The sequence below is a fragment of the Centrocercus urophasianus genome, unplaced genomic scaffold (assembly GCF_019232065.1).
Source record: "Centrocercus urophasianus isolate 14NV4802_14NV808 unplaced genomic scaffold, USGS_Curo_1.0 seq_12, whole genome shotgun sequence".
Taxonomy (NCBI): domain Eukaryota; kingdom Metazoa; phylum Chordata; class Aves; order Galliformes; family Phasianidae; genus Centrocercus; species Centrocercus urophasianus.
The window spans coordinates 8,454,212-8,480,323 of NW_024884364.1; the positions used below are offsets into that span (position 1 = coordinate 8,454,212).

The 26,112-nt window shown below is 43.2% G+C and overlaps 1 protein-coding gene across 5 annotated transcripts in view; it reads left to right on the forward strand.

Annotated features, from left to right (window-relative positions):
• The first annotated feature begins 508 nt into the window (after nucleotides 1-508).
• The window catches only part of ST3GAL6 (ST3 beta-galactoside alpha-2,3-sialyltransferase 6), a 41,798-nt gene continuing 16,194 nt past the window's right edge, over nucleotides 509-26,112 (forward strand). The window contains exons 1-6 of one of the 5 annotated variants that reach the window (XM_042810283.1): nucleotides 509-844; nucleotides 18,128-18,227; nucleotides 19,036-19,104; nucleotides 20,489-20,566; nucleotides 23,930-24,033; nucleotides 25,301-25,364. In XM_042810283.1, the coding sequence (XP_042666217.1) occupies nucleotides 18,139-18,227; nucleotides 19,036-19,104; nucleotides 20,489-20,566; nucleotides 23,930-24,033; nucleotides 25,301-25,364 (404 nt within the window). In that variant the 5' untranslated portion in view covers nucleotides 509-844; nucleotides 18,128-18,138. Of the gene's footprint in view, nucleotides 845-921; nucleotides 1,080-1,614; nucleotides 1,695-2,060; nucleotides 2,074-11,713; nucleotides 12,970-18,127; nucleotides 18,228-19,035; nucleotides 19,105-20,488; nucleotides 20,567-23,929; nucleotides 24,034-25,300; nucleotides 25,365-26,112 lie in introns of those variants that run through there. The other 4 variants (XM_042810286.1, XM_042810284.1, XM_042810285.1 and 1 more) reach the window with 4 other exon arrangements.

Sequence of the window (26,112 nt, forward strand, 5' to 3'; positions counted from 1 at the left end):
CGTGATGTTTGAAGCAGGAAATGGCAATGACAGGAAAGGACGATTAAAATATTAGCAACCCCTCCGCTTTCCTGTAGTGCGGTACAGCCCCCATCACAAAAATACAACACGGATGCAGCACGTGCTTTCAAAACAAGGTGATTTTTGTCGTTGTTTTATCCTTTGCCGCTGGCAGAGCCATTGAGTTTTATCTCAATGCAAGCCTTGCAGCAAGCAGAGACTTTCCAGGAAGCCCCGGCTGTCTCCGGGCTGGTAACACAGGGTGGCACAGGTGCAGCCCTGTTCTGCAGCAGCTTCCTAGAACCAGTTCCTCCCTCGGTGCCCTGTGGCTTTCCCGTAGGTGGCAATCAGCAAGGAGAGGGAGAACCTTGTGCCCCTCAGCTTGCTTGGCTTTTCAGTTTTTACATCTGAAGCGGGTGCCCTGTTTCTCCTCGCTGCCCAGGCTCGGGTCAGTGCTTTCCGCAGGCGGCTGCGCGGGCGGAAGGAAACAGCAGTCGCTGTAAAGCGCAGTCGGTGAGGGAGGACGTGCGGGGGATGGAGGAGCGCGGTGCCTTCCCTCACACGAGGCTCTCCTCCCCTGGAAGGCTTCGATATAAGCTGAGGAGGAGCTTCAACAGACGCGAGTCAAACACCACCTCCATCCTAACGCACAGCATGCTTCCTTCCACGTTTTCTTTTGCAGGTGGGGCTCAGCTGAACGAAGCCCTGCTCTTCTTCCTCATCATTACCGTACACGCGCGTAAGTCGGGCTGGAGCTGATTACGGCCGGTACGGCCCCGATAAGAAGCTGCATGTTATCTTTCCTCTGCGTTTTGATCTGAAGTCCCTGTCCTGTTGGCAGTTGGTAAGTGGATGCATTTGCTGTACGGAGCCTGTCTAGCTTTGTGCTCTGCTGCGTAGGTTCACACGGTGTTGCACTCACAGCGGCTGGCGAACAGAGCGCTCGTTTCCCCACGGGACATCTCTTCGTTCTCTTGCGTTGTGTCAGCTGGGGAAGCTCCCAGCTACCCTCACGCAAGTTTACAGCTTCAGAGCCTCCTCCCGGTACGCACCAAAAGCGACAGCCGCTACTGCTCCGTGTAAGTCACCCGGTGTTCAGAGGCAGAGCCGTAAGGGCTGACGCCGCTCCGCGCGTCCCTCGCCGAAAGCAGTCCGGGAACTGAACGCTCTGCCAGAGGGACGGAGCCTGCCTCCTCGAAAAGCTGTCTCGAAAGCGAGCTGCACTCGTAATTGGCTCGAGCTGCCGAGATGAGATGTCCCAGACCTTTCCCAGAGGTCCTCGGAAACTTCCTGGCAAAGCCGAGCTCCGCGCGGTCAACCACGCCGTAAGGCTGCCGCCGGGATGAGCGCCGGCGCCGAGCGGCGGTGACGGAACGCCCTGCGGCCCCCGGCGGCTGCGGGGCCCCCAGCCAGGTGGGGCAGCGGCGGGGGGCCAGGGGGCGGCCCCGTAGCCCCGCCCGACGGCGGAGCGGCGGAACGCGGCTCCCCCGCGGCGGCCCCGCGGTGGGGCCGGGGCGGCGGGCGGAGTCCCGAGCACCGTCAGCCCCCGCCGCCGCAGCCTCGAGGCACCACCGGCGGGTGGTGAGTGCCCGCGGCGGGCGGGTAACGGGCCGGGTGCGGTGGGCGGCGACGACGGGCTCCGTTCGGAGCCGAGAAGGGAGATCCGCCGCTGTGCCGCTAAGCCGCTTGTGCCGGTAATACCGCCGTGAGTGGGGCTGTCGCGGGGCGCCGGGAGGGCGGCGGCGGCTGTGCGAGCGGCCGGAGGCCCGGCGGGGGGAGAAACAATGGCTGTGTAGGTGCCTCTGCCTTGAGCTGCGCGAAGCCATTAGTGCTGTGTATGTGTGTGTGTGTGTGTGCGCGCTTGTAGTGGAGGGAACGTGCCGTGGAAGCTTCGTGCTGTCTGCTTTTCAGAGTCTCCGGGTTATTGTGCTGAGTTATTATTCAGCAGTGGGATCGGTGTTTCTATTTTAGCTGCTGAAAGCCGTGTGCTCAGCCCCGTTGCTCTTCCTCGACTTAAAATTTCCATGGAGAGGAAAGGGAACTCTTCCTGATCTGCAGTTGGAACCAAGGCTGGTGGGAGCTATCTGTTGCTTTGTGTGCGCGCTGAGTTCCTGTTACCCTGCTAAAACCTCGTTTGTTTGGTGTCTCTCTCCTTTACTGACCCTATGCAGAGCTATTCATAGGAACAACGTGGCTGCAGAGCTATGTCAGAAGGGCTGTGCTGTGGGATGAGATTACTTGGTGTAACCCGGCAACTCCTGCTGCTGGATGGTATAAAATTCACCGTGTGTAACAACATACACAGTTTCTAATGTGGAGAATGTGGTTGTACCTGTCAGTCTGAAATTTTGAAAACTAAGTTCAAGGAAGGCGTGGAGACAAAGGAAATGTGTGTGAGTGCGGCTTCTTACCAACCTCTGTCAGGAGAAGAAAATATTCCTACCTGATGAGATCACAGATGTGATGTTTTTGAAGGAAAAATATGTATGTAAGATTGCACCAGCAATAGCTTTGTTTTTCTTCCCACCTACATGGAATAAATCCATGGATCTTTCTGTCTGGCCCGGTGAGGTGCTTGCATCTGTGTCTGCTGAGCTGAAGCAGTCAGTGAGGTCACTCTTCAGGCCTATGATAACTGCCTGTGGAAAAAAAAAAAAAAAACAAAAAACAAAAACAGCAGCAATAAGGACCATGGGATAGGTCCCAAGACCCCGAGGGTCTTTCTGGCCGTGAGAGACCCTTTCTGATGTGGAATATATGAGTCATCCCCTGAGGCACCCAGCATCCAGGCATTCCCGAAGCAGGACAGCTGCCCTGGGGCAGTGCCCATAGAGTGGCTCCAGGGTGGGACAGGGCAGGGCAGCGAGACCCCAGAGCTGTCTGTGGGATCACAAGGGCACGAACTGTAAGGGTGGAAGGAAATAGGTGAGTTACGATGTTTTGGTTAGGCAAGGAAGGTGGGCTTTGATATCTACCATGTGTGCTGCTAAATAGAGGCTTTAGAAATTACATATGGGTGTTGCCTCCCTCAGAAGGAAAATGCAGTGGCCCACGTAGTGAATGATCCCATTCACAGAGCCAAGTGCTTGAGGTCCTTCTTCACTTTCTCCTCAGACTTTTGAAAAGTTACAAGTAGAGATGGTTTTAGAGGTTTCTGTGTGATAGCTTTCTTCTTTGTGTGCTCATTTTTGTGAGGAAGAACAGTTGTCTTTGTGATGCCTTCCGTGTACCATGAGTGTCTTTTTATCCTGCTCTCATTTTTGGTGATGGTTTCCGGGTGTTCTGATAAATATCTCTCAGTAAACGACTGATCTGTCCTTCCAAGCCAGCTTTGCAAGAGCTCTCCCAAGTCTGCCTTGGCTGGCTTTCTACCCTCCGCGTGTACCTTCACGTGTTGCTGGGCATTCTGGTTCAGGTGCTTTGCCTGCAAGAAGATACAATCCAGTGGATCCCTTACAGATGTAATTTGAAGACTGCTGTGAGTCTCCATGAGGCTGTCCGCACCATTGCCTCGAAGGAGTCTGTAAGGAAAAACTATTTTGCACAGGATGTCTTGCGGTGTATCACAGGATCTCGTTTTGTTAATCTCTGTGCCCGAAGATCCAGGTTATTTTAACTACAAGCCTGATTTATTTTATTTTTTAATTATTGTAAGTGTATGAGATACTTTACTCTGGCCCCATAGTTAAGGGCGTTTTAGAAACAAATTTCAGATGGCTTGAAATGCTTCTTCAGATATCTTTTCTTACAGATGCTTGCAGTGTTATAGTACAACAAATGGAAATATGCACTGTGTTTTTAAGCGTTTAGTTTACTGAGATTGGCAGCTCAGCTGTCATTCATTTAAGTAATATGTTTTTTATTTGTGCTAGCCTTATAAAGAAGGTGATGAAAAATACTGGGAAATTAATCTGAGGTAACTGAGTGTAGAAGGTTTTTTGGTCTATTTCAGAGTTTCTATTTTCTGCCATCTGTTTACGTAAAATCCCAAGAGCTTAGCAGCAGAACAAGAAAAAACCCTCAACTTTCCCATTAATCCAGTTTTCTTTCTGCTTCTACTATCGCAGTGTTGTGTATTACTAACTACTATTTGTAATCTTCAGGGGGAAATAAAATACAACTTTTTTTCTTCTTTCCCTTCCCCCTTAATGATGCGTGAACTTCTGTAGGTGTTAAATCTTCCTGTCTGCCTTTTATCCTCATCCTACAGAAGAATCTGAACCCTCAGCTTTTTGCAGTGGTTGCTGAGGTTGGAGGGAAACATCACGTGCAAGCTGCAGTTGCCTTTGCAGGTCACCTTTCTGCAGTGCATTGAAATTAATCTGCTGCACTTTGTGGTTCGGTGTTTCAATTACTGCTATCAGTGGCTGGTCTTTGTGCAGAAAGCTTGAAGGGCTGAGGAGCGATAGGCAGCGTTCACTGGTGTGTGTCCTATTAAATAAAAATAGAAATACAGAGCTTGCTTGTGATATCACTGCCTTTTGAATAAATGTGCATGCAGATTATGGCAAGACTCTTCAGTAATGCTGTGTTCGGTACGTATCACCTTTAAAACATCACGTCCTTAAAATTCATTCTGTTAGGGTGGAGTAGCTCCTCAGTGTTCTGAATACAGTCATAACTTACTCTTGAAGGCAAAACTGAAATGTTGGCATCTCAACAGGAAGATCCTTTACAGCACTGCTACAGAATGGGTGAATTTTAAGCGTCTCCTGGATAATAACTGAAGTCCCTGTGTAACTGTTTGTGTTGTTCCACTCCCAGCCCCGGCAGCAGCAGTAAAACCCGAGTGCATTGTACTGGAGCTATTCTTTACATTCCAGCATCCGTGGGGAGCCAGGAGGAGCAAGGCAAAAAGTTGAATAGCCCCCATGTGCCCTGGCTGGGGAGGAAGGGCTGGAAAACTTAAGAAACCACAAAGCTGATCCTCCCTCCTTTAGGCGGAGGGATGGAGTAACCAGGGGCTGGTTTTAAGACCAAGCAGGAATGAAATGAAGTTCTTACTACATCAGTGAAGCTCTCCTTAACATCTGTTGGTTCAGAGTGGAAGTTACCATTTTCTTAGCAGTACTGCTTTCTTTTGGGACAGTAGCCAGCAGAAAGCTGTTTGGGAAATGGGTGACTAGCAGTCTTAGATTTCCATAGGCCCTTCAACTCTCTTTTAAAACAGTGTTTTCTCAGCCTTGAGAGTATGAGATGGAAATACGAAAATGAAGATCAGCTGCTGCAGAGCTCAGAGCAGCTTTTTTTTTAAGCTGGATCTGCAGACTGGTGCTTCTCTTGCACAGCAGTAGCCTGGTGCTGCTTGCTTGCACTACCACTATTCTCAAAGCCCTCTGGCCAGCAGTGAAATGAGAGTGGAGTGAGGGGCTTGTCATCAGCTCGGGCAGAGCCCCAACAGAAGTAGGCAGTGGAAATATGCATACAAAGTGGCTGCTTAATGGTAAATGATGTGTGTGTGCCTGTGTAAGATATCATGCAGGAGGCAGGGGAGGAGGAGTCCCTTTTCCCAGGGATGGAATGGAGGTTGTGTCTCTGTTACATCTTTTTTTCCTCCTTTCCACTGTAGGTGTTGACTTATGCAGCTCCTTTCTGTGCAGACTTATTTTGCTGCTCTGTGTTGTGCTGATGCAGTTTTTTGGCTACGTGATGACCTGTGTGGGAGAAACGATCTGCTTAGGGGAAGAGTCCTGCCAGCACCCCTGCATGAAGCGAGGGACACAAAAGGGAAGGAACTTGCAGATTTTTGTTCTGTAATGGGAAGTGAGGAGGGTACGTGACAGCTTAAGAACTGCTGTTGCTGAATGAAAGCATGACCTTACTCATCTTTTGGCAATTAAAATAGATATTTCCTGTTTCTCTGAAGTTCTTCAACCTGCCTGCCTATGTCCTCCATCAATGTCATGTCTGAGCACCTTGGAAATGCTATCACCTCAATCTCCACGGTGCTTCAGATAGTCTGAAGCTGATGTGTGGAGTTGAAACCAGGAGCAGGGTTAGTGGTGTAGATGAGAGATACCCTGTAGGGTTTGTTTGAACATAAAATTTGCACAAGATTAAGTGGAGACACGATATTAAATCCACTTAATGAAACACCAGAGCAAGTTAGGATTTGTCCGTATGGTGAATGTGCGCAAGGCTTGCTAGCATGTGGTTGCTAGTCTTGGTCGTGCCCTGTGTGCAGACAAGTTACTGCTTTCTCATTCAGTTAACTGAGAAAAGCCTGCTTTTCACTGAAAAGAGTTAAGGGAAGACTACAGCTTGCTCTACTTGCCCAGACATTTTGCAATATTTAATGAGACGAGACAATTTTTGCCTCAGCTGAAGATCTGGAAGGCTGTGTAGGGCTATCCTTCCCACGCACCTCCACTTGTTTTGTAACTGCCTGTGGTGGTTTTAATCCCCAGTTCTCAGAGAAACTTGGTAGTGATCTGCCACGTGGTGCAGCGGCTCTGATGTTGCAGTACCTCTGTAGTCTCCTTTGGTGGTTGTCCTCTCCTTTCTCTGCGCGATTCCCAAGTGTAGATGTTGGCAAAAGGATGCTAAAATGGGTGGGCAAGGATGTATCCTCCAGCTCCACTGCAGAGCAGTTGTAAATGCTGTACGTGTAGGAGGGGAATGGACCACAAAGTGTCTGCTGTGTGCTCTCCCTAAATAGCATCTCCTGCTGCTGGAGGCTGGCAGGTCTGACGTAGCCGTGTGTTTCTCCTGCTTATGCTGCTCAGCTTGTGTTGTGGAGCACAGGCCAGGTGTGTATGCTGTGTTGTGACCTAGACAGCTGGTTCAGATACTGGCAGTACAAATAACATTTGTATAGTTTCTGAAGTACAGTATATACAGAAATAACAGTGAATACAGTTTCTGAAGACTGACTTTTTCTTGCAAAACGTGTTAAGAAAATACTGTTTCTTCATCACCCAAGCCATTCTCTGATTCTGTGATCTTAATTGGAGCAATTTAAGTGGAATAGCTGTTTTCATTCCTTCTGTGTTGAAGACATGCCCTTTATTGTTTTCAACTTGGGACATGGATGTTTTTGTCTTTAAAGATTTCTGATTTAAATGAAGAATGCTGCTCAGAGCTTCCTTGGAAAGGGCACTGAAGTAAAATAGAACATACATGTTATTCATTGGATTTCACAGGACTTATTTCTTATTACAAATGGTTGGTGTCTGATTATCGTTATTATTATTTTTTAAGTTGAATGACTGAACTCAACTAATGCCACTTAGTAAGTGTCAAATCTGATGCTTAGCAAAGATCCAGTAGGGAAGGATCGCTAACATGTTTAAAAATATCACAGCCCTGAGAAAGATCCTGCTTGTTTTGTTGTAGCTTTGAACAGCTGTGGAAACCGAGACTCCTACAGCAGCAATAGGTGCTGTTTCACTTCCAGCAGACCAGAACTGGCTGAGAAAGTAACAAGCGAAAGCGATGCCAGGAGCTGATGACTGGCAGTGAGCATGGGGTGTGAAGGTAGGGGGCTGTGGGAAGGACAGGACTGTGTGCCTGTGGCCATCCCACCAAGAGAGCTGGCCTGCGTACATTTTGTGCCCCATGGCTCTCAGCAGCGGTGGTAGGTGTTGAAGCTATGGCAGGAGTAGAAGGACTGTGAGGATGTGAGAGTGTGTGGTAGGATGATACACTCCTCTGGGCTGCTGTGATTTTAGGGGTGACTCTCCTCTTCAGAAGCAACCGTCCCAAATGCTGATACATAAATACTCATGTTTTTGGGGGAAGAAGGGATCTCTGAGTAGCACTGAGAAAAGCATATAAGCCTTCCCAGCATTCCCTACTGTCTGATTAAGGCAGCTTTCCTCTCAGACAGATGGCAACTGAAGATTACTGTCTGAGGTAATTAGCTTTCCTTATGTACAGGCAAGGAAACAAAGGTGCATAAATCAGGGCACAGAAAGCCAGTGCAGGCTGACTGCCCCTAATAGTCAGCACTGCAACATGGGCTGTTGTGTCTCTTTATAGCACCAAGTCACTGTAACTATGACACAGAAACATGTAAATGAACGTGTGAAGTATTCTTTAAGAGCTGAGCTCCTGTGTAACAACCAACACAGCTGTGCTGTGAACAATTCCAGTTCTGAATTTGCCTTTTTGCCCACATCTTTGCCCTGAGTTCTTATTGTGAATTTGGTTTCAGTGTTGTCTAAGGAAACATGCAATTAGTGGTACTCCTAATGCTGAAGTCAGCTACAGCTATATCAGTGAAAGCTCATGAGTTTTGAAAAACATCCTTTTTTACTTTTTATTATCTTAAAGAGTGAAGAACGCATTGTGATATGAACTGATTTTATTCTGCGATGTAGACTTCTTAGTAACTTTTCGCATTCAGCAAACATCAGTAAGATTTCACGTTCTGCATTACGTGTTCTTTAGAACCGTGTCTTTCAACTATGGTATGAATCTTGTGGCTGTGGAAATGCTCAGGTTAAGTACTGTTTGAGGATTGTATTTGGTGGCTTTTCCTATTTAAGACACATTTAAGAAATGAAACAAAGCACTAAAAGCCCGCAGGCACTCTGCTGCTACCTGTACAACCGTTCTTTGTTAGCTCAAAAACACTTTACACCCACAAAGCACTCTCAGCTATGAAGTTGCTGTTTGAGCTTTTCTTACCATGTGTGGTGTTGTTGGAGATATTTTTGAGCTTTAGTGGCGAGAAAATTAAACTGTAAAGAAAGCTCTTGAAAAAAAAACCCCTAATACTCACAATATTTGAACTTCTCCAATTGCACAGTGTCTCTTTTGATTTAGTTTTTAGTAGTTAGCAGGTAAGGTGAGTTTTCTGATTAACTTTCATGACCCAGAGGCAACGTTAATATATTCATTGCAGTACTGAATTGAGAATACTGGAAATGTCAGGCATTCATGTTATCAAAGAAGCTGCTGAAACTGTTGGTGTCCCGAAGCTTGCTTACTTCTGATCTGTTAGGATCACTACCCTGGGAAGCTTGCAAGACCTGCTAGCAGTGTGGGGTAAGTGCTACCACTTGCCACCATTCCCCCACTCTCTCAATTAACTTAGCTTTATGCTTTTCACTGACTTGTTTTGCTACATTCCTGCTTCTACATTCTCGAGCTCTCCATTGGCACATATGTGCCCCAGCAGACGTATGTGCCAGCTCTGCTCTTAGGGGAAGATACAGTCCCAAAAACCTAGTTTTTGCTGGTGGGGGTGTGCATGGTGTTTGCTGATATTGTTATTTTTAAGCAGCAGAGGCAGGACTAAAAGCAGCATGGTGAAAAACAGTGACTACGGTTTTCTTGGAGCTATGACTGCATGTGTGTTTTGTGCATTATTTCAGTGAAGGTGAAACTTCCATTCTGTATACTAGCACAACTCTGTATGCTCACACCTCTTTGCTTGCCTGTTTATTCCATGCAAATCTGTATAATGTAATCTCCACAAAGTGACTGGTAGATTCAGTTGCGTGATTCCCAGTCACTTTTGTGAGAGCTGAGATTAAGTCCCTGGCTCCAAATCAACCAGAGCTGGGTGTTTTGAACACTCTAGTATTGTTACAAGACAGGTGTACCTGAATGTGCGTGTATCACACAGATGGTAAAATTCTCTGATTGTTCCTTCTTTATCTAGATCAATCGTGGTCTCTGGGGAAAATGTGGTGATCTGATATGGTTTGTGACTGAACTGTTTTGAGACCTGCCTAATTTGGCTATTTCCAGCTTTTTTTTTTTTTTTTTTTTTTTTTTTTCCTTCTACCTCTCCCCACCTTTTTTATCTGGGTATCCAAAGGACTTGACCTTGAGCCTCTGATTCTGCAGGCACTCCTGAGATAACACCACTGGCTGTGAATGCAAGTGATGTTGTGGTGGGGTTTGTCTTTGTTAACAGTTTTCTGTTTTCTCAAGCTTTGTATAGTGTATGTGTGTTTTCTTTAGTATGTTTGCTCACTTAAAAGGATCTGGAGAGGCAAAACTATCATGCTCTATTTCTTCAGGAGGAGCAGCTGTCCTAAGCAACAGAAATCTTTTCAGTTTTGCATGTTGAGGTATAAGGAGAAAAGGACTTGAACTCCAACCCCCGGAGCATGTTGCGAGACTTGTTTGTATTTGTCTTTCTGGAAGAAGATCTGAAGGAAAAGGAAAAAAATGGTCTGAAAAGGAGCCGTGTTGGCCCTGCAGAGTGTGGGAGGAGCCTGCATGAACTCAGGCCTCCCATTCCCTCTGTGTTTTGTTCTGTTGGGTACGGAGTGACAATTAGAATGTGTAATGTATAAATAGGAGTCCATCTGAAGGCTGGCTAAAGCCTTCAGTATTAAATCCAGGAGAGTATAACAGAGCTGGGGAAATGACAGGCTAATAGTGATGACAGGACAAGGGGGAATGGCTTTAAACTAAAAGAGAAGAAATTTAGATTAGATATTAGGAAGAAACTATTTATTCAGAGAGTGGTGATGCTCTGGAACAGTCTGCGCAGAGACACTATGGATGCCTCATCCCTGGATGTGTTCATTAAGCCTGGATGGAGCCCTGGGCGGCCTGATCTGGTGGGTTGGATTATGGCAGAGGGATTGGAACTGGATCATCTTTAAGGTCCTTTTCAACCCTGGGCCATTCTATGATCATTCCTTCAAGACTGTGTTATCTAATGTGTGTTTCATTCCTATTTATCATTTTAATTTTTGATGCAGTTAGAACTGGATTTATAGCGTTTGCTTTGCTTAAAGCTTTGAGAGTTGAGGAAGCAGAGCTATTTCTGCTCAGCTTATCTGTGCTTTGGATTTTACATAGGTTATGGGTTAGCTTTTGACAGCACTCAGAGGTTTTTGTGCTGCACTAGAGCTCCATTGCTGCTGGGCATGGAGATAAGTTCTTTTCAGCGTTCAAATGCACAGGAAGAATTTAAAAATGATAAAGAGAAATTTTGGGGAAAGGCCTGTAGAGGGGCAGAACAGGCAGAGTGTATGAAAATTTGTTTCCAGCTGATGTGGTTTTTATTGCAGAAACTCGTCTTGTTCTCCTAGTCCTCATGTAGAGGTATAAATGTAGGCAAAGAAACTGAGAAAATGGACTTTATCTTATTCTTGATTGTGACTATAGGCAAGGTTTAGAAAATGTATGAAATATTTGATACTTACAAAGCACCAATTTGATGAGAATCCAGGAGTTACTGTTTCTCTTCCTCCCTTCCAAAGCCACTGGTTGGATTTGGATCTCTGTAGGGCTGCCCTGTAACCCCAAGTTAGCGATGTTCATCTGTGCTGCAGGAGATATGTTACTTGTTGGAATGAGCCCTAAGCCATTTTAGAACACTATGGAATATTGTTTTCTTTCTTGAATGGGAAAAATTGAAAACAGCAAACCAACTGGCTCTTTAATGTTTTCAGTTTCAATTATATCTACACCGTGCCACAGATATGGATCTACACTGCACTGTGTCAACCTGAGTCAAAATATTAGAAAGATGTCAAGGGTCACCTACCAGCCCTACTGTAGTTTCAAGCTGGAGATAACATTTTGTGTCTCTCAGCAACGCTAATTAGCTTGTCATCAAACCATTGCACCAAATGCTGTTACTGTTTAAGGGCACGTTCAGTGGTAGCTGATGCCTGTGTTCTGTTGTGTTTTGCACATCAGGGTTTTCTGGCAGGATACTCTGGCTCATGCTCTGCACTGCTGTTTTTCTCTGCAAAGCAGGTATTTGGTCTCAGCGGCAGTGAATTCAGCATAGTTAGACCCCAAAGTGATACGTCTGTGAACCAATGTGCATCACTGATTGCTGTGGTACCTCTGAGCACAGGATCACAGCAGCCTGAGAGGCATGTTCTTTTTTGAATAGGTCTAAAAAAACATCACACTTACAATAACTGACCTAAGTCTTGTGCCTTCTTGCTTTCCAAGAAACAACCCAAAGAGTGAAAGCAGCCTGTTTTTTTCCTGTCCTGTTCCTGTTCGTTTTTTCTGCTTCTATGCCTGCTGCAGGGCACCTAAGAATGCTGCTGAGTGCCCAAGCAGACAGAAGAGGAATAGGCAAGGGCTGATGCTGCTGAACAGATTTTGGAGAAACAGGAGGGAGGAGCGGGAGCCTGGTCCTTAGTGATAAGGCCAAGAATGAATCAGGTCATGCATGCCTTTGGAACATTTTGCTGAATTTTCCCTGTTGATAGCATAACTTATGGTTTGTGTTTCTTGCATGTGAGAGAAAGAGAGGCTACAAATTCATGTGTTACAGGTCTTGTCTGAAACGAACAAGGGCTTGGGTTTGGCTGGATCATGCCACTGTACTTGCTTTCTTGTATTTGAAGGTGCTAGTAGGGATAAATTGAGTGAGAGAGAGAGGCTGGAGATGATGGTTTGGGTGGGATGTGGGTTCTGTGTTGTCTGCTGTATCCATAAACTCTGCCCTTTGCTGGGCCTACCTGGTAGGAAGAACTGCCTGAGATTTCTGGAAGGAATCCAACCTCTCCCCCAGCTGTCCCACATAAGTCAATGAAGATTGCTGGGTGAGAATACAATAGATGTTTTGACTGGACCTGAATTCCTTATGAATGCATTTTGGCTGAAGGATATTCTTGCTTGGGAAAGGTGTTTGGCATGTAAGTAGGGCTGGAGAATCACGTAAGAGCAAAAGAGAAGAGAACTGAAATGGCACTTGACTATGAAAGATATAGCTGAAGCTGCTGTTCCCTGTTGTTTGATCCAGCTGGCAGGCATGCTTTGGTGAGGAACAAAAGTACTTATGTCTGCAGTTAAAAAACAAAAATGAAATAAAATGATAAACTTATTGCTGTCCCTCATAGTACAGAGTAGGGCCCAGCGTTAGTGGGATGGTGAAAGAGCAGGACACAAGCACTTGAGTCAATCTATTAACTCCTCCTGCATTCTGTCTTGAAGCACTGTGCGGCCATGAAGAAGATCCAAGAAGGATACAGTTCCAGTCTGCACCTCTCCTGGGGGAAGTCAGCAGAACTATGCTTCAGGCTGTAGTAGCTGGTAAAAAGCAAAGGCTGGTTGTATCTACTAAACTGCTGAATCTATGAAATGTTTCTATTTCTGTGCTACTGAATCTACTGGACACCACTGACTGCAGCTGAGTCCTTAGAGAAAAGACCATCTTGCTGCTACTTTACAGATCTTCTGCTGCCGTTGGAAAATAGAAAGCTTTACTGGTAGCTCCAAAACCCATTCTTTCTCTGGGAGATGACCATCTCTTCCCAAAGTAATTGGGATGCTATGGAAGTAAATGGCGAGTTCTGTGTGATGTTGGAGTGTGGAAGAAAGCTGTAGGATCCAGAGTCAGAAAAGTCTTTTCTACTGCTTAGACCATCAGTCAGAGAGATTAGGGCAGAATGAAAATGCCTTATCTTCTGGAACAGGTGGAATCTTCAATTGCTACAAGCGATGTGATGTTGGAAGTCCCCAGTGCCATTTTGTCAGAGAAAAACCTTATGGTGTTGTGATTTTGCAGATCTGCAAGAGGAAGAATAACAGCTTTATTTTCTTATTAGGAAGGGCAGACTAGACAGAAGGCTTTTCCAGTTAAGGTACTGTTAAACTCAGCACTCCAAAACCAAATTATTGCTACAGGCTGAAAAATGTATTTTTAATTCAAAGTCACTTTGCTAGAATAATCCAATCTGCTCTTCTAATTTAAACTAATGTTTCTGAGGAATCCTGTTTTATAATAATCTAACATTGAAAGGGAGCTTTGGAAATTGAGAAACTTCTTTTTGAAAGTGTGTAAGGGAAGACACTGGACTTATTCAGCCACAGCAGTACCTTTAAGACTACTGCAGTGCTATTTTATTGTCTGTTGTGGTATTTCCTGGAAAATAAGGGAAATAACAAACTATGCTGCATGTGCTAAAGGCAAGAGCTGGATGAGTTAATGGTGAATGGTTATAGATGTAGCAGTAGAAATATATAGATGTGTTATAATATGCCCACATTTTGGCAACTTAACCTGAGAAAAATGATCATATGAGAGCGGTATCTTGTTTGTCATTCTGCTATGGGGCTATTTCATCACCTGTAAGTGCAGACCAAAAGGAAACAGTATTGCAAGGCCAGCAATCACAAGTACTTCTTTCTTTTTCTTTTTCCCCCCACTGTCCCTTTAAATTACAAGGTTCACTCCATGCACATTTTGAAGCTTGCTGCCCTTCCTCCCCCACAGCTACAAGGGTAGGAATGTGAGGCCTGAGAGAGCTTTTTTTATGCTGTCAGTTAATTGCAGCAGCAAGAAGTTAAACTATCACAAGACTGGGTATGGAGCAAAGACTGTTTTAAGATGAGTAGTACTTAATTCAGTAGCAACCATTTTTTAGTTAAATATTTATTAATGGTTTACTTTACTAATCCTCTAGGGTCCTTAGTAAAATAACAAGGATGGATGGCAAAGCTTCCAGCATTGTATTGCTGCTGGTTTAGTATTAAGCATGAAAACAAAAAGAAGGCTTTATAGGAGTTATGAAGGAAGGGGATCATAATGTTGATCCTGTGGTTGTCTGATCAATCAGCTGTAAAAAACAAAAACAAACCACCCTGTGTTAACAAGGGTGGATAGTGATAGGAAATGGGGGGAATGGTTTTAAACTGAGACAAGGGAGGTTTAGGTTAGATATTAGGAGGAAATTTTTCACGCAGAGGTGGTGACACACTGGAACAGGTTGCCCAAGGATGCCCCATCCCTGGAGGCATTCAAGGCCAGGCTGGATGTGGCTCTGGGCAGCCTGGTCTGCTGGTTGGTGACCCTGCACATAGCAGGGGGGTTGAAACCAGATGATCATTGTGGTCCTTTTCAACCCAGGCCATTCTATGACTCTGTGATTCTGTAGCTGCCTGCATGATTGTTCTTACCCTACAGTACAGCTCCATTAACTGCATGTGTAACTGTACTATGAAATAGGCTATGAAATACTGGCTCCTATCAGACACAGCACTTACTGAAGTAGCAGATTAAATAGTAGTGTAAATAAGGATGCACTTCTGGCAAGGATGCTAGTTCCCTGCTTCCACCAAGGGGAAGAAAAAGGTGCCTTCTTATAGAGCTTACCTATCACATATCCAGTGCACCCCATGGCGGTTTGGTGGGGAGCTGGAGAAAGCACCCTCCTGTTCCAAAGAGGTGTGGGCTGATCTTGGAAATCTTGTAATTCCATAGCTGTTGGTCATGCCTAATTCTGTTAATGCCGTTCTACTTGGCCAGGGTGGGAAGTTGAGCAGAAGTTAGTTTAGATTCCTGTTAAAAAGCGATCATTATTCTTTTTTCATGCATCCAGTCGCTTGCTTGCTTTCAGAAAAGTAGCAGTGTGCATGTTGGGTGCTTGCTGATATGCTGGCTTCCACACGTCTTTCATCGTGTGCTATTGGAGGCTTTTTAGTAAGAAGAGAGAATTGAATAGTAGAGTTCCAGACTTGCCCTTCTTGCTTTACTTAACCTTGGTCAACCTTGACCTAAAGACACCGTGAGCTCTGTCAGTTAGATAGATGAACTTAAATCTAGATGCCTAGACTTGTAATGAGCAAGCTGGAACAAGACTGCATTTTACAACCAAAGCATATCTTTCCAATTCCATATTTTCTAGCATCTCTCACTATAGGAATTTTCTAGAGCAGTATTTGTGTCACAGAAGTTTGTTTTTGCTTGACTAACTTTCTCTAACAGTCATCTGTTTTTAAAAGGGGAAGGGAAAACACTGTCACCATTTAAAAATAAACTCATAATTTCTTCAGCAAATAAGGCAGCATTCCTATTTACTAAACCAGGTTAAGAAAGTCTTCACTTAAAAAAGGATTTCCTTGATTACAGAGCTGTCTCCTCAAAGCCCTGAGTGAAGCCAGGCATGGGGGGATGGGATGGTGAGGAGGCACTTACGTAATTAAAGACCATTCTGTGTTCCTAAGAGCTGAGTTAGAAACACCCCGAATGTATGCTTACAGTTGTGTGCATGTGCCAGAATGAATGTCCTACATAAGGTGCTGAAAGTTGTTACTGATTCCTTATAATCTTGTTTGAAGAAGCATGATGACTTATTTTCAATAATGCTTTGCAGGCTCTGTCAGTATCTTTGTAAATACTTTAGAGGAGAATTTTTTTTTTTGCTTTCTGTGAATAGTACTGTTATGAACAGTATTTTTGATGCTAAGTGCTCCTTTACTGGGTAACTTTGCCTTGTCTCTGTTACATGCAGCTTCGTCTGACCTGTCAGCAAGGTTCTCTGTCAATGGAGCTTTATCAATTTACACTGAAGTTGGTGAAATCAGTAATACAATCAGTTGAATTGACTGAATTAGGGGGTAAAATGTAAACTGTTGATTTCTACCTTCGTGGTATATTTTAGCAATTATTTGCAGAGTAGGGGGATGCAAGAATGCCAACAATTTTATGGAAAAAAAAAACCAAAACAACGAAATTGAACAGTATATTTTCCAAGTGAATGAGTCACTTCGTGCAGCTAATAAGACTTGACTAAAAAAGGTTGAAATGGTAATAGCTGCCTCCTGTGGTATTCCATCTAGAAGAGAGCAGGACAGCCTTGGAAGTATACTTGAGATCGACAGATTATAGCTTGCTCATTGAATGACTTTGTTACTGGTGGGTGCAAGATCATAAAACCTTGTCCCTGACCCTACAGTTCAATCTCTGCAAAGAATGTAGAAATAAAAAGAAATAATAAGGAAGTTATTGGTGTTCTGCACTCACTGTGACAAATGGGTCACTGATAGGTATTTCTTTAGGGTGGAATCTGTGAGTAGCAGTAGTTTGCTTTTTAAACATACTGCTTATGGATCGCTTCAGTTGTTCATACCTCAGCTTTTGTTGTCTTCATGCTCTGAAGTGCAAGCTTAAAATAACAGCAGCTCTAAATATTCCATGAAGGAATAGGGAATTAAAAAAAAAAAAAGAAAAAAAAAAAAAAAAAAAAAAAAAAAAAAAGAAAAGCCCCTGAAATCCACATCAGAAAGCTAAAGGGTTTGTTTTGGAAAGCACAGCACTACGGTTGTTTGGATATGGCTTGCTTCTGTTGGAGACCTATTTGTTACCTTCACTTTAAAATACATTAAATGTGCTAGTAGGTGTTTATGCATTGTGTGCACTGAACCTGTTTTCCCTTTCTGTGACGGGGGGGAGTGGTCAAAATAATAGAAGAATATAGCTCTCAAGTAAATTTCCACAGTAGTTTGTGGCCAGAATGTCTATTTTGGACTTTGAAGAGGGGTAAGCAACAACGATTCATTCATAGCTCCTGAAAGGGCAGCTCAGTCTGTTAAGATGTGAGCAATGCAGAACTTTTCCCCTGCGTGTCTGTAGGAGCACAAGCTCCTGGTATTTCTACTTTATCTTCTGGATTTACTAATCTGTGCAATGAGGTGAAAACTTGACTTGAAAACCAAACATTTTCTCTGCTGTTTCTCCCAAACTTACCAGTTCCTAAGTACTTTCCAGTGATTGGGCCCTAACTTCTCTCTCTTGCTGTACTATGCATAAATGTAGCATTCTTCTTTTATTAGGCAGTGAAGCCTGGCCTGTGTCAGGAGCTGGAGAATGAGCAGGATATGAGGGTGTGAGCAGGCAGCTTCAGTGCAGCTTTAAATGGCCAAAACTGGACTTTAAGGATATTCAGTAGTCCTTTAGAAGCCAGCAGCAGTTTGTGGCAGATTCATCAGTGTCAGCCTATCTGCGTCCTGCAGAGTGTGCATGCTGGTTTGACTGTGTAATTATGAAAAAGACAGTGGGAGGGGTAAGAAGGAAGAGAAGAACAGGTAGCTGCAAAGGCTATCTTCTGTCTTGTGAGGCTGATTTCTTTGGGATGCCGGTGGGTAAAGTGGAGCTCTGGCGCTGACACACCTCTGGAAGAACCTGTCTTTCTGCACAGTCTTTAAAGTGAACCTAAAGTGAGCCTTTCTCAGTATTTGTGTCACTGTGCAGAGTAAGCTTGTGTGTTAGATGCAGAGCAGCATTCAACTCCTGTCACTGTGACTCAGTTTGAGAAATCAAATTCTCAGTTTGAGAAACTGTTGAATTTATGGTGATGGAGACTGGCTGTAATAATAGTGGTTTCCTTCCATAGGTTGCAAGATGTTGCATGAAAGTTCATTTTGATATTGTAACTTGGATTTGAATTTCTTGTTTTCTTTCTTATTTCAGGTCTACCAGTCATGAAACGAATTCTTCTGTTTTTCATCCTGGCTGCTGCAGTTATGTATGGTATATTGCATGGAAATCTGTGGAGAAATAACTTCTACTGGTATGGTGACACTTTGTTTGCTTATAGTGCAGATACCCTCATGGCTGTCTGAGATATGTGGCTGTTAGTAATGTGTTGCTGAACAGTTGTCTATGAGTAATAGATAGAAAGTATGATTAGTGTGGGCGTATGTGTGTTTCTGTTTTTTTTTCTGTTATGTGTTCTTTGTTTTTGGTTTTACTTTTTTGTGGGTAGAGTGAGGGAATGAATGTGATTGCTCTGTCCTGCCACCCTTCCTCTCATATCATTTTTAAGCTTAGCAGACGATGTACAGCTAGATTTATGGAGAGTTAAAGTCCTCAAAGATAGGAAGCCACTCCGAGTTCCATGAAAATAGGTGCTCCTGTGATGAGAAAGGTCTCATCTATGTGCCATGTGTCTGCACTGTGTCCGCTCCTGCCTTGCATGTTTAGCGTTGGCTTGCTACCATAGATAAATGACATGGGAGTGACCTGCCCCACACATGAGAATGAATATCTGCATGCAGAATGACCACCTTCTTGCAAAACTGAAGCTTACAAAGTCCCATAGACAAAATTCTGGAAGGTGAGCCCTTGCTGTCTCCAGGGCACACATGACAGGTGGCGTGGGACCTAAACTTATTGCAGAAGCTGAGTTTCCATTGGAGTTTGCACTGGTGTGACCAGAGCTCTGCTTGTGTTATGAAGACTATCATGATAGCCAAACATTACTGTTAAAAGCTTACTTGTGTTTATCTCACTTAGAGCATACATTTGATATGAATGGCTCTCTGTTGTGGTTTCTGTATATAGCAAACCTCAGTGTTACACCATTTCCCCTTTTGCAGGATTAGCTTTTATGGACAGACTTCTTCTGTGAGGGGTCCTTCTTCCAATGAGGCTAGTGGAGTTACCCAGTAAGTTCAGCAGCTGAGTATTCTTTGTGTGTGGTCTTGTTTTTGTGGTATTTTTTTCTTCTTTTTTTTTCCCCCGTCTGTTTTTTGGGTAAGTGGGAGGGAGTGAGTCTAAAATCCATAGCCTCGGTTCAATTGATCTTTGTATAACTGTGCCCATGGAGTATTATGAACACAACTGTAGCATGACTGGCAGAAAGGACCCTAGAATTGTTTTGAGTAGGAAAGCACCTTCAATGGTCATCTAGTCCAACTCCTCTGCAATGAGCAGGGACTTTACAGCTAGGTCAGGTTGCTCAAAGGAATTTGCTCATATTTCCAGTGTTTGTTTAATATTTATGGCCACTTAACTGTGGCTATCTGTAGAAAGCAGAAAATTGTTGAAAGGATGTTTGTTTACAGCTTCCAAACTTGCGCAATGCAGAGTTAAATATGAGTTAAAATTACAGATGAGAGCAATATATGTGTTTAATTTTAGGAAGCAATCAGGGGTGTAGTTCATTTGTATGATATGGAAGTGCTTGTATAAGCAAATCCTGTGCTGGTAAATTCCTGCTATTAGGTTTATGAGTCGAATGACAGCCTGTGCTAAAACTTGAAAGAAGGCCTCCGTTACCTCTGAAGCTATCTTGCAAAATGCTGTCTGTGAGGCTGGTGCTGGAAAGCAATGAGCTGACCAGCTGATCCATTTCACAGGATGCTTTCTCGGTGTCAGTATTCATGTGACAACTTGAGGTTACTGAAAGCAATTAACCTTAATGGTCTGTATGACTTGTGTCTCTAATGTGGTGTTTTCATCCTTCTTTCCTAATGCAACCCAGACGCAGGCTTTGCTCTCACTGAACTTTACCCTCCCTTCTGAGCTTCATGTTCTTGAAGAAGCAAAAGCGCTGAGCTGGGAACGTGTCTAGAAATATAAGTCTTGGCTTTCTAGCCTCATTATGAGGGAATGACTTATATTCACGTAATTTAATTTTCCTTGAAGCACCCTACATGGTTCCCCTCTCCTCTGAGGTTCCGACTCTCTGAGGATAGCTGGTGCAGCTATCTTGTAGGCTGCAGGGGTGATTCAACTGAGATGTGCTGCTTCTTTCCAGGTAGTTCTGAGATCCTGAGAACCTCTGATTATGGCTACTTTAGGTGCTACCTGTCAAAGGAGGCTGTGGGCCCTTGGGGCAGCACTGTGCAGTAAAAGCCTTACTAGTGACAATAATCATATCACAATCAGGAGGACCCATCTTTGTGATACCAGCAAAGGCCAAGCTTTCCCATTTGCACAGTGTTAACTGGGTAATCAGCTTGCTAGTTTTGGTTGTCCAAGCCTCCCTACCTTGTTGTCACTATCTATTACTCTTTTTGTTATGTCTTCGAAATTCTTCTCTTGTAGGCTGCCACCTACGGCTGTGGAGAGAAGGAACGCACTGGACACTTGTCTTCTGAAACCAGCATTTGAATCTTTACTGGAGTGAGTACTCTGTGAGAAGGAGTGGAGAGATGGAAAGGTGGTACTGACTTAGGTAGAAATATTTGTAATTTACGTGTTCTGGACTGTTTCACATTTTGATTTTTGTAAGTACATCCTTGAGTTTGTATTCATTTATTTTGTTTTCTTTTTGGGCTGTGCCACATTGTTTAAGTTGTCGTTGTTCAACATCAGAGTGATACAGCACAAATAACTCAATTTGCTCCTGTATATACTGCTTAAATACCATTTCATGTATTGCAGCTAGTAACAGTGAAACTACTTCCTTGATCAAAAGACAAGCCCTTATTTTTTTTTTCCCTGCTCATGTTTTTCTCATAGAAGAAACCTGTGCATCCAAGATTAAGACTCAGCTATTTTGCTGTTAAGAGCCTTGAATTAAAATTAAGGGTTTTTTTGATAGCTAAGCACTTCTTTAGCAATCAGAAGCCAGACAAGTTTTGAAAGTCTCTTCTTTTTATTTTTTTCCCCCCCAAAGAGAAGAGTATGAAATGTGCAAAAAATTCATTCAGTCTTTAATGAAATAGGATCCCCTCCCTAACTTTTAGTGGATTTTTAATTTTAGTGGAATTCAGTTTTCATGAAGCTTGGAGTAGTCCGCAGCTTTGTGGTGCTGCTGAATTGCATGTAGCTGTCCTTTGCTTTAAGATAACAGAAGAAACTTCCCTTGAGTAAGTAGCATTCAACTGAAAAGTAGAGCTTCTACCCAAAACAATGGAGATGTCTGATCTCAGAAGTGCATCCAACGTGTCTGTGAGGAAATGCTGGTAGTTTTTGTTATTAGAAGTGTGTCTTAAAGATCAAAGAAGCGCTGCAGGAGCAGAAGCAGACAAGGCATATTGTTGGCTTTGACTTTGTGTTTTATCTGAGCAAGCATTGAGTGTGGCCCGAGAAAAGCTTGGGAAAATGTTTAGATCAAGTTTTGGCCAAAGGGCTCTTAAAATATGCCTTTTTTTTTTTTTCCTTTTTGTGTACAAGAAAATAGTACTTTAATAGCACTGAATCAAAGAACATTCAAGGATCATGAGCTTTCTCCTTCTCAAAGCTTGCTATCCCTTAGTCTGTGGTTCTTGCTTTTAGCTGCTTGGCTCAGAGACTGACTGAGGTTCCTTGCCTACTGCGTTCCCAGGCTGTCCTGGTGACAGGCACAACAGGGTAGATCAGCTCCTGATCAGAGAGGCAGGGAAGGACTTGGAAATGCATACTTCACTTCTGGAGGGAGGTTCAGAGTGAGAACTGAGTATCTTCGATATTTCCATAGCTCCTTTACAGCAATAGCTTCTGTGAGCTGAAGATCTGGTCTGTGCACTTTGTAGTAGCCTGAGGGTATTCAGGGGATGTCTAACCTGGTTAAATTGTTGGAAAAGAACCAGCGCTAGAAGAGCTAGAATTAAGAATCCCTTTGCAGTAGGTAAATTATTCATTATGGCTAAACTTCCCAGCTGCTTTTGAACAGCAAGGCAAGTTACTAATTTAGTATGGGCATTTAGTGCATAATGTCTCAAAATTAGCTGATCTGCTTGGTTAACCTATAGCCCAGTTTTTGGTATGTGTAGTTTTTGTTGTTTTTATTCTTGCATACCTTCTGAATATGTGGAACTTAAAGAATGAAACACTTGATTTATGAGACTGTTAGAGGAAGGTGTGTGTATACAACTGTTAATATTCTTAATGGAGTAGCAAGTCATGTGCTGCTTGTGGCAGCACTCCATTTTTCTCCCTGTAGCTGCATACTTGTGTTTACATTTTAATACATTTTTAAGACCTAGTATGCAGGATCATTGAAAAGTCAGCTGGTTTGATGAGCAGAAGTTGACTTAACTATGAGGTGAATCTGAGGGCATGGTAGCATGTGGCAGGATTTGGATTGATTCATTCATTTGTCTCAATATTAGGCAGATAGAATAATAAGAGTCTCTTCCCTGCTGTAAAACAACCCTTGGCTGTGGCTATTGCCTTTTGAAGAAGTGACCTTTTCTTGATCTTGCATGCATTTTGATGCCTTCCTGTTCCAGTTTGCAGGAGCAATGTGTTTTTGAGGGAAATCTTGTGATTCCCATGCACTGTGCTTCCCACTGCAGAGCAATTGTGGCACACATGGAATAGTCTCCTTTCAGACAGTGCTATGTCACAAGGTGTGCTGCAGGGATGTACCCTTTGTAGGTGGGACCCTCCTAATGTTAATCCAAACCAAAATGGAAACTTCATACCTTTTTGCTGTGTGAGTCTACTCATATTGCACCCAACTACTTAATAATGTCAATGCAGCCATAAAGTGACCTTTATTTGAAACTGGTGCACTTCTCCTCAAGAAACTAGCGTATTTGAGATAATATTTTCAAGTTAAAATATGGAAACTGCTCTAAAAGTAATGCCTCCTATTTTGTTATGTTGGCCCACACTGTCAGAGGCAGATGATGGCAGTACCTTCCCACCAATATTCCCTTACATGTTGTTGTCGTGTGATAGTTTGCTGCAGAGGGGCAGTCTGATAGAATGTTATCTGACATGGGAGTGCAGATGAAGCAAAGGTGTGGAATTGAATTCCTCTATCTGGGAAAAATGTCTCCCATTGGCCTTCACTGACACTTGATGAATGTTTCTGGAGACCAAACAGTGGATTGCCACTGAGCACAGCAAGGCAGTGGATGGTGCATTTCAGCACTGGTGACAGCAGCAGTGGTCACCTCCACAAGTAGAGATTTCGCCTGCAGCATGCAGGCTCGTGTTCATGACTGGTGAAAATGTGTAGCTAATGGTGTTGACTGCTGAAAAATACTGTTCTATTGCTGAGAACTGTTTCTATCAAATATTGTTATTGTGCTCCTTTTATCTGTTGTAATTTCCATGGAAATTATTAGGAGGCATTACTTTTGGAGTGACCTGTCTCAAGTCCTGTCCTTTCTTATTTTAAACATTATATATAATAATAATTTTTATGTTTTTCTTGCTGTCTGTATTGCTTTTCTTCCTCAGCATTATTATTTACTTTTTACCCCAGAAGTAACTAATTGTTTTACTGGGTTACAGTTTCTATCAGATGTGCTGTTTCATGGTGTGAGCTCTTTCACTGCACAGAATTTTAATGAATTTACGTAATTTATACTAGCAGAGAGGGCCTTTTATCTCACTCCCTAGAGAATTTTTCATCATAAAATCTTCCCCTTTTCTGTCATCTGTTTTATTTCCCTGTGATCGTGAGTTTTTGTTTAAAACTTGATGATACTTACCTGTTTCAAGTAGGGGAAGAAAATATTTTTAAAAGCAACTACAGGCATTGTTAGCTTATTCAAATACATCATGTGGCATTCTGAAACTTCCTGTGTTTTATTTTCTCTTCACTAGTGTTGACAAAATATACCCGTTCCTGTGTGCCAATGATTTTATCAGAGTAGCAGAGTTCCATGGAAGTGATAAGTTCGAGCTACCTTATGGAATAAAGAGAGCAGGTTTGTGTTCCTTGTGTAGCTGGGTTTTTTGTTTTTGTTTTTTAATGGAAACACCTACATGTCAGGTGAGGCCATCTCAGTCTCCAGGCCTGGTGTTTCCTTCTCACTGATGTTAGTGCTTTTGGGACACCTATGTCACCTAATGTTTTTGCTTCATTTCTCTGACTTCACACCTTCTGTCTCTTAACAAATGAAGTGCTGCAGGGAAGAGAATTCTCCCTCTTGTGAGAGAAGCTTCAGAAAGGTGGGAGTGAGGGAGGGTGGAGTTTATTCAACTTCTTTTCCTTGGTAGGTGGGCTGAAATGCTGAAGATAATTAGCTAATGCTTTGTTAGGGAAAACTTCAGCTGAGTGAGAGTGAAGGTTCAATTAGAAAACCAAAGCTGAACACCAGAGTCCAATTGAGGTAGATGCTCTCCCACTTGAGGCAGCTAGGGCAGATACATCAGCAATGTTTCCCTTTTACAGGACTTCTCCCACTGAGGGGTGTCACTGGGACTGCAGAGGATAGTTCCACCATTTGTGTGGCTGCTGCACCCATGCAGCATTTGCCTACTTACATCTGTGTTGGTTGAGATAGAGTAGATGGGGTTGGAGAACCCAGGCATTAGGTATCCTTTTGGAAAGGGCTGTAAATCTCGAGTAGCCTCAGAGTTTAACATTGATCAGTGCACTCAAATTTGCACCCATGCAAATTTGGGCATAAGCCTATTGCTTTGCCCTCTATCAGTGTAACCAGAATATTGCATTTTCTTGCTCCTCTGGAATAGTGATATGGAAAAATACATTTGAGATTGAGAGTTGTTCAAACTGTGTCAGTGAGAAGCACGTGAGTGTCCAGCAGGCATGTGCCTATGGGGTTGGGCTGGAGAGGTGCTTCTGCCCGTATTTCTTAGTGAGCACAGACTGGTTGGATATCTTCTCCCAAAATGTGTACTACAGTTTCTGTCCTTAGCTGAGTGCTCAAGGCTGCATCTGCTGCAGCTGAAGGTGGGAGGAATAAAAAAAAGATCATGAAATCTCTTGCTTACTTGTAACTAGAATGGTTTTGAGTGCAAATCCTACGCTGTCTTCCAACAGTGGAATGTGGAGTCAGGAAAAGCTTCCAAGAGAGCAGCTCTGATAAACTTGAATTTTTGAAGAGGTTTTGAGTTCTTTTGAATAGTGCAAAAAAAAAGTGCTGAAAAGGCTGTAGTCATGTTGACATACTTACTTTTTTACTGCAAAGCACTGAGTATTTTAAAATTTTCTCTGTATTTGCTTTCTAGAACAATTTTTTCGTTTAGCCCTTTCGAAACTGCAAAATTGTGGACTGTCCAACGAAGACGACAGGTGAGATGTTCTTTTTCTACTGGTTTTGTTCCTTGCATTTTCAATATTTGGTATTTATCTGAAAAATGTCAGTGATGTTATCCTGAATTTGTTTGAGTTCAGTACAATGCAAATCTAACCAGATTGTCCAACCTGTACGTAACTGATTCCAAAGTTTAAATAAGCTCAGTTTTAAACATATAGTACCAACATTCAAAAACAATATTTTCAACGAGGGAGCTTAAAATTCTGGATTTTTTTTCCTAAGTGCTTTAGGATTTTGCTATCTGAACCCAGTTTGAACTTTTTCTAGTCCTTCTATACTCAAGAAAAGTGAAACTTACACCCTTAAAAATTGTATATGATCTCTTTTGAAGTCATTACTGGTGTAAGTAGATTACTTATACTATCTTTGCATAACTTAAATATTTTCAGAAGACTGGAGATTGTCTGTTTCTAAACAAGAAATCTTACCCAAATCCCCATGTTACTGCATCTGCTGTCCTGGTGCAAACACTTACTCATATGTATGTTCAGCTTCCTTTTCCCATAAATGACTTCGTTGTATTTCCAAAGGAGTCTTATGTAGCCAGGAAAGATCTTTCCTGGCAGTTTGGGAGTAACTAGAATTTGGCACAGAGTGGAGCATGCCCTTGATAACTCATTTTCCATTTGTTAGATTGTCTTGTTTGAGTCTTGGATAGAAGCCACTTCTGCTAAGATTCTTTATGTTTGGTTCTTTTTTTTTTTTTTTTTTTTTTTTTTTTAT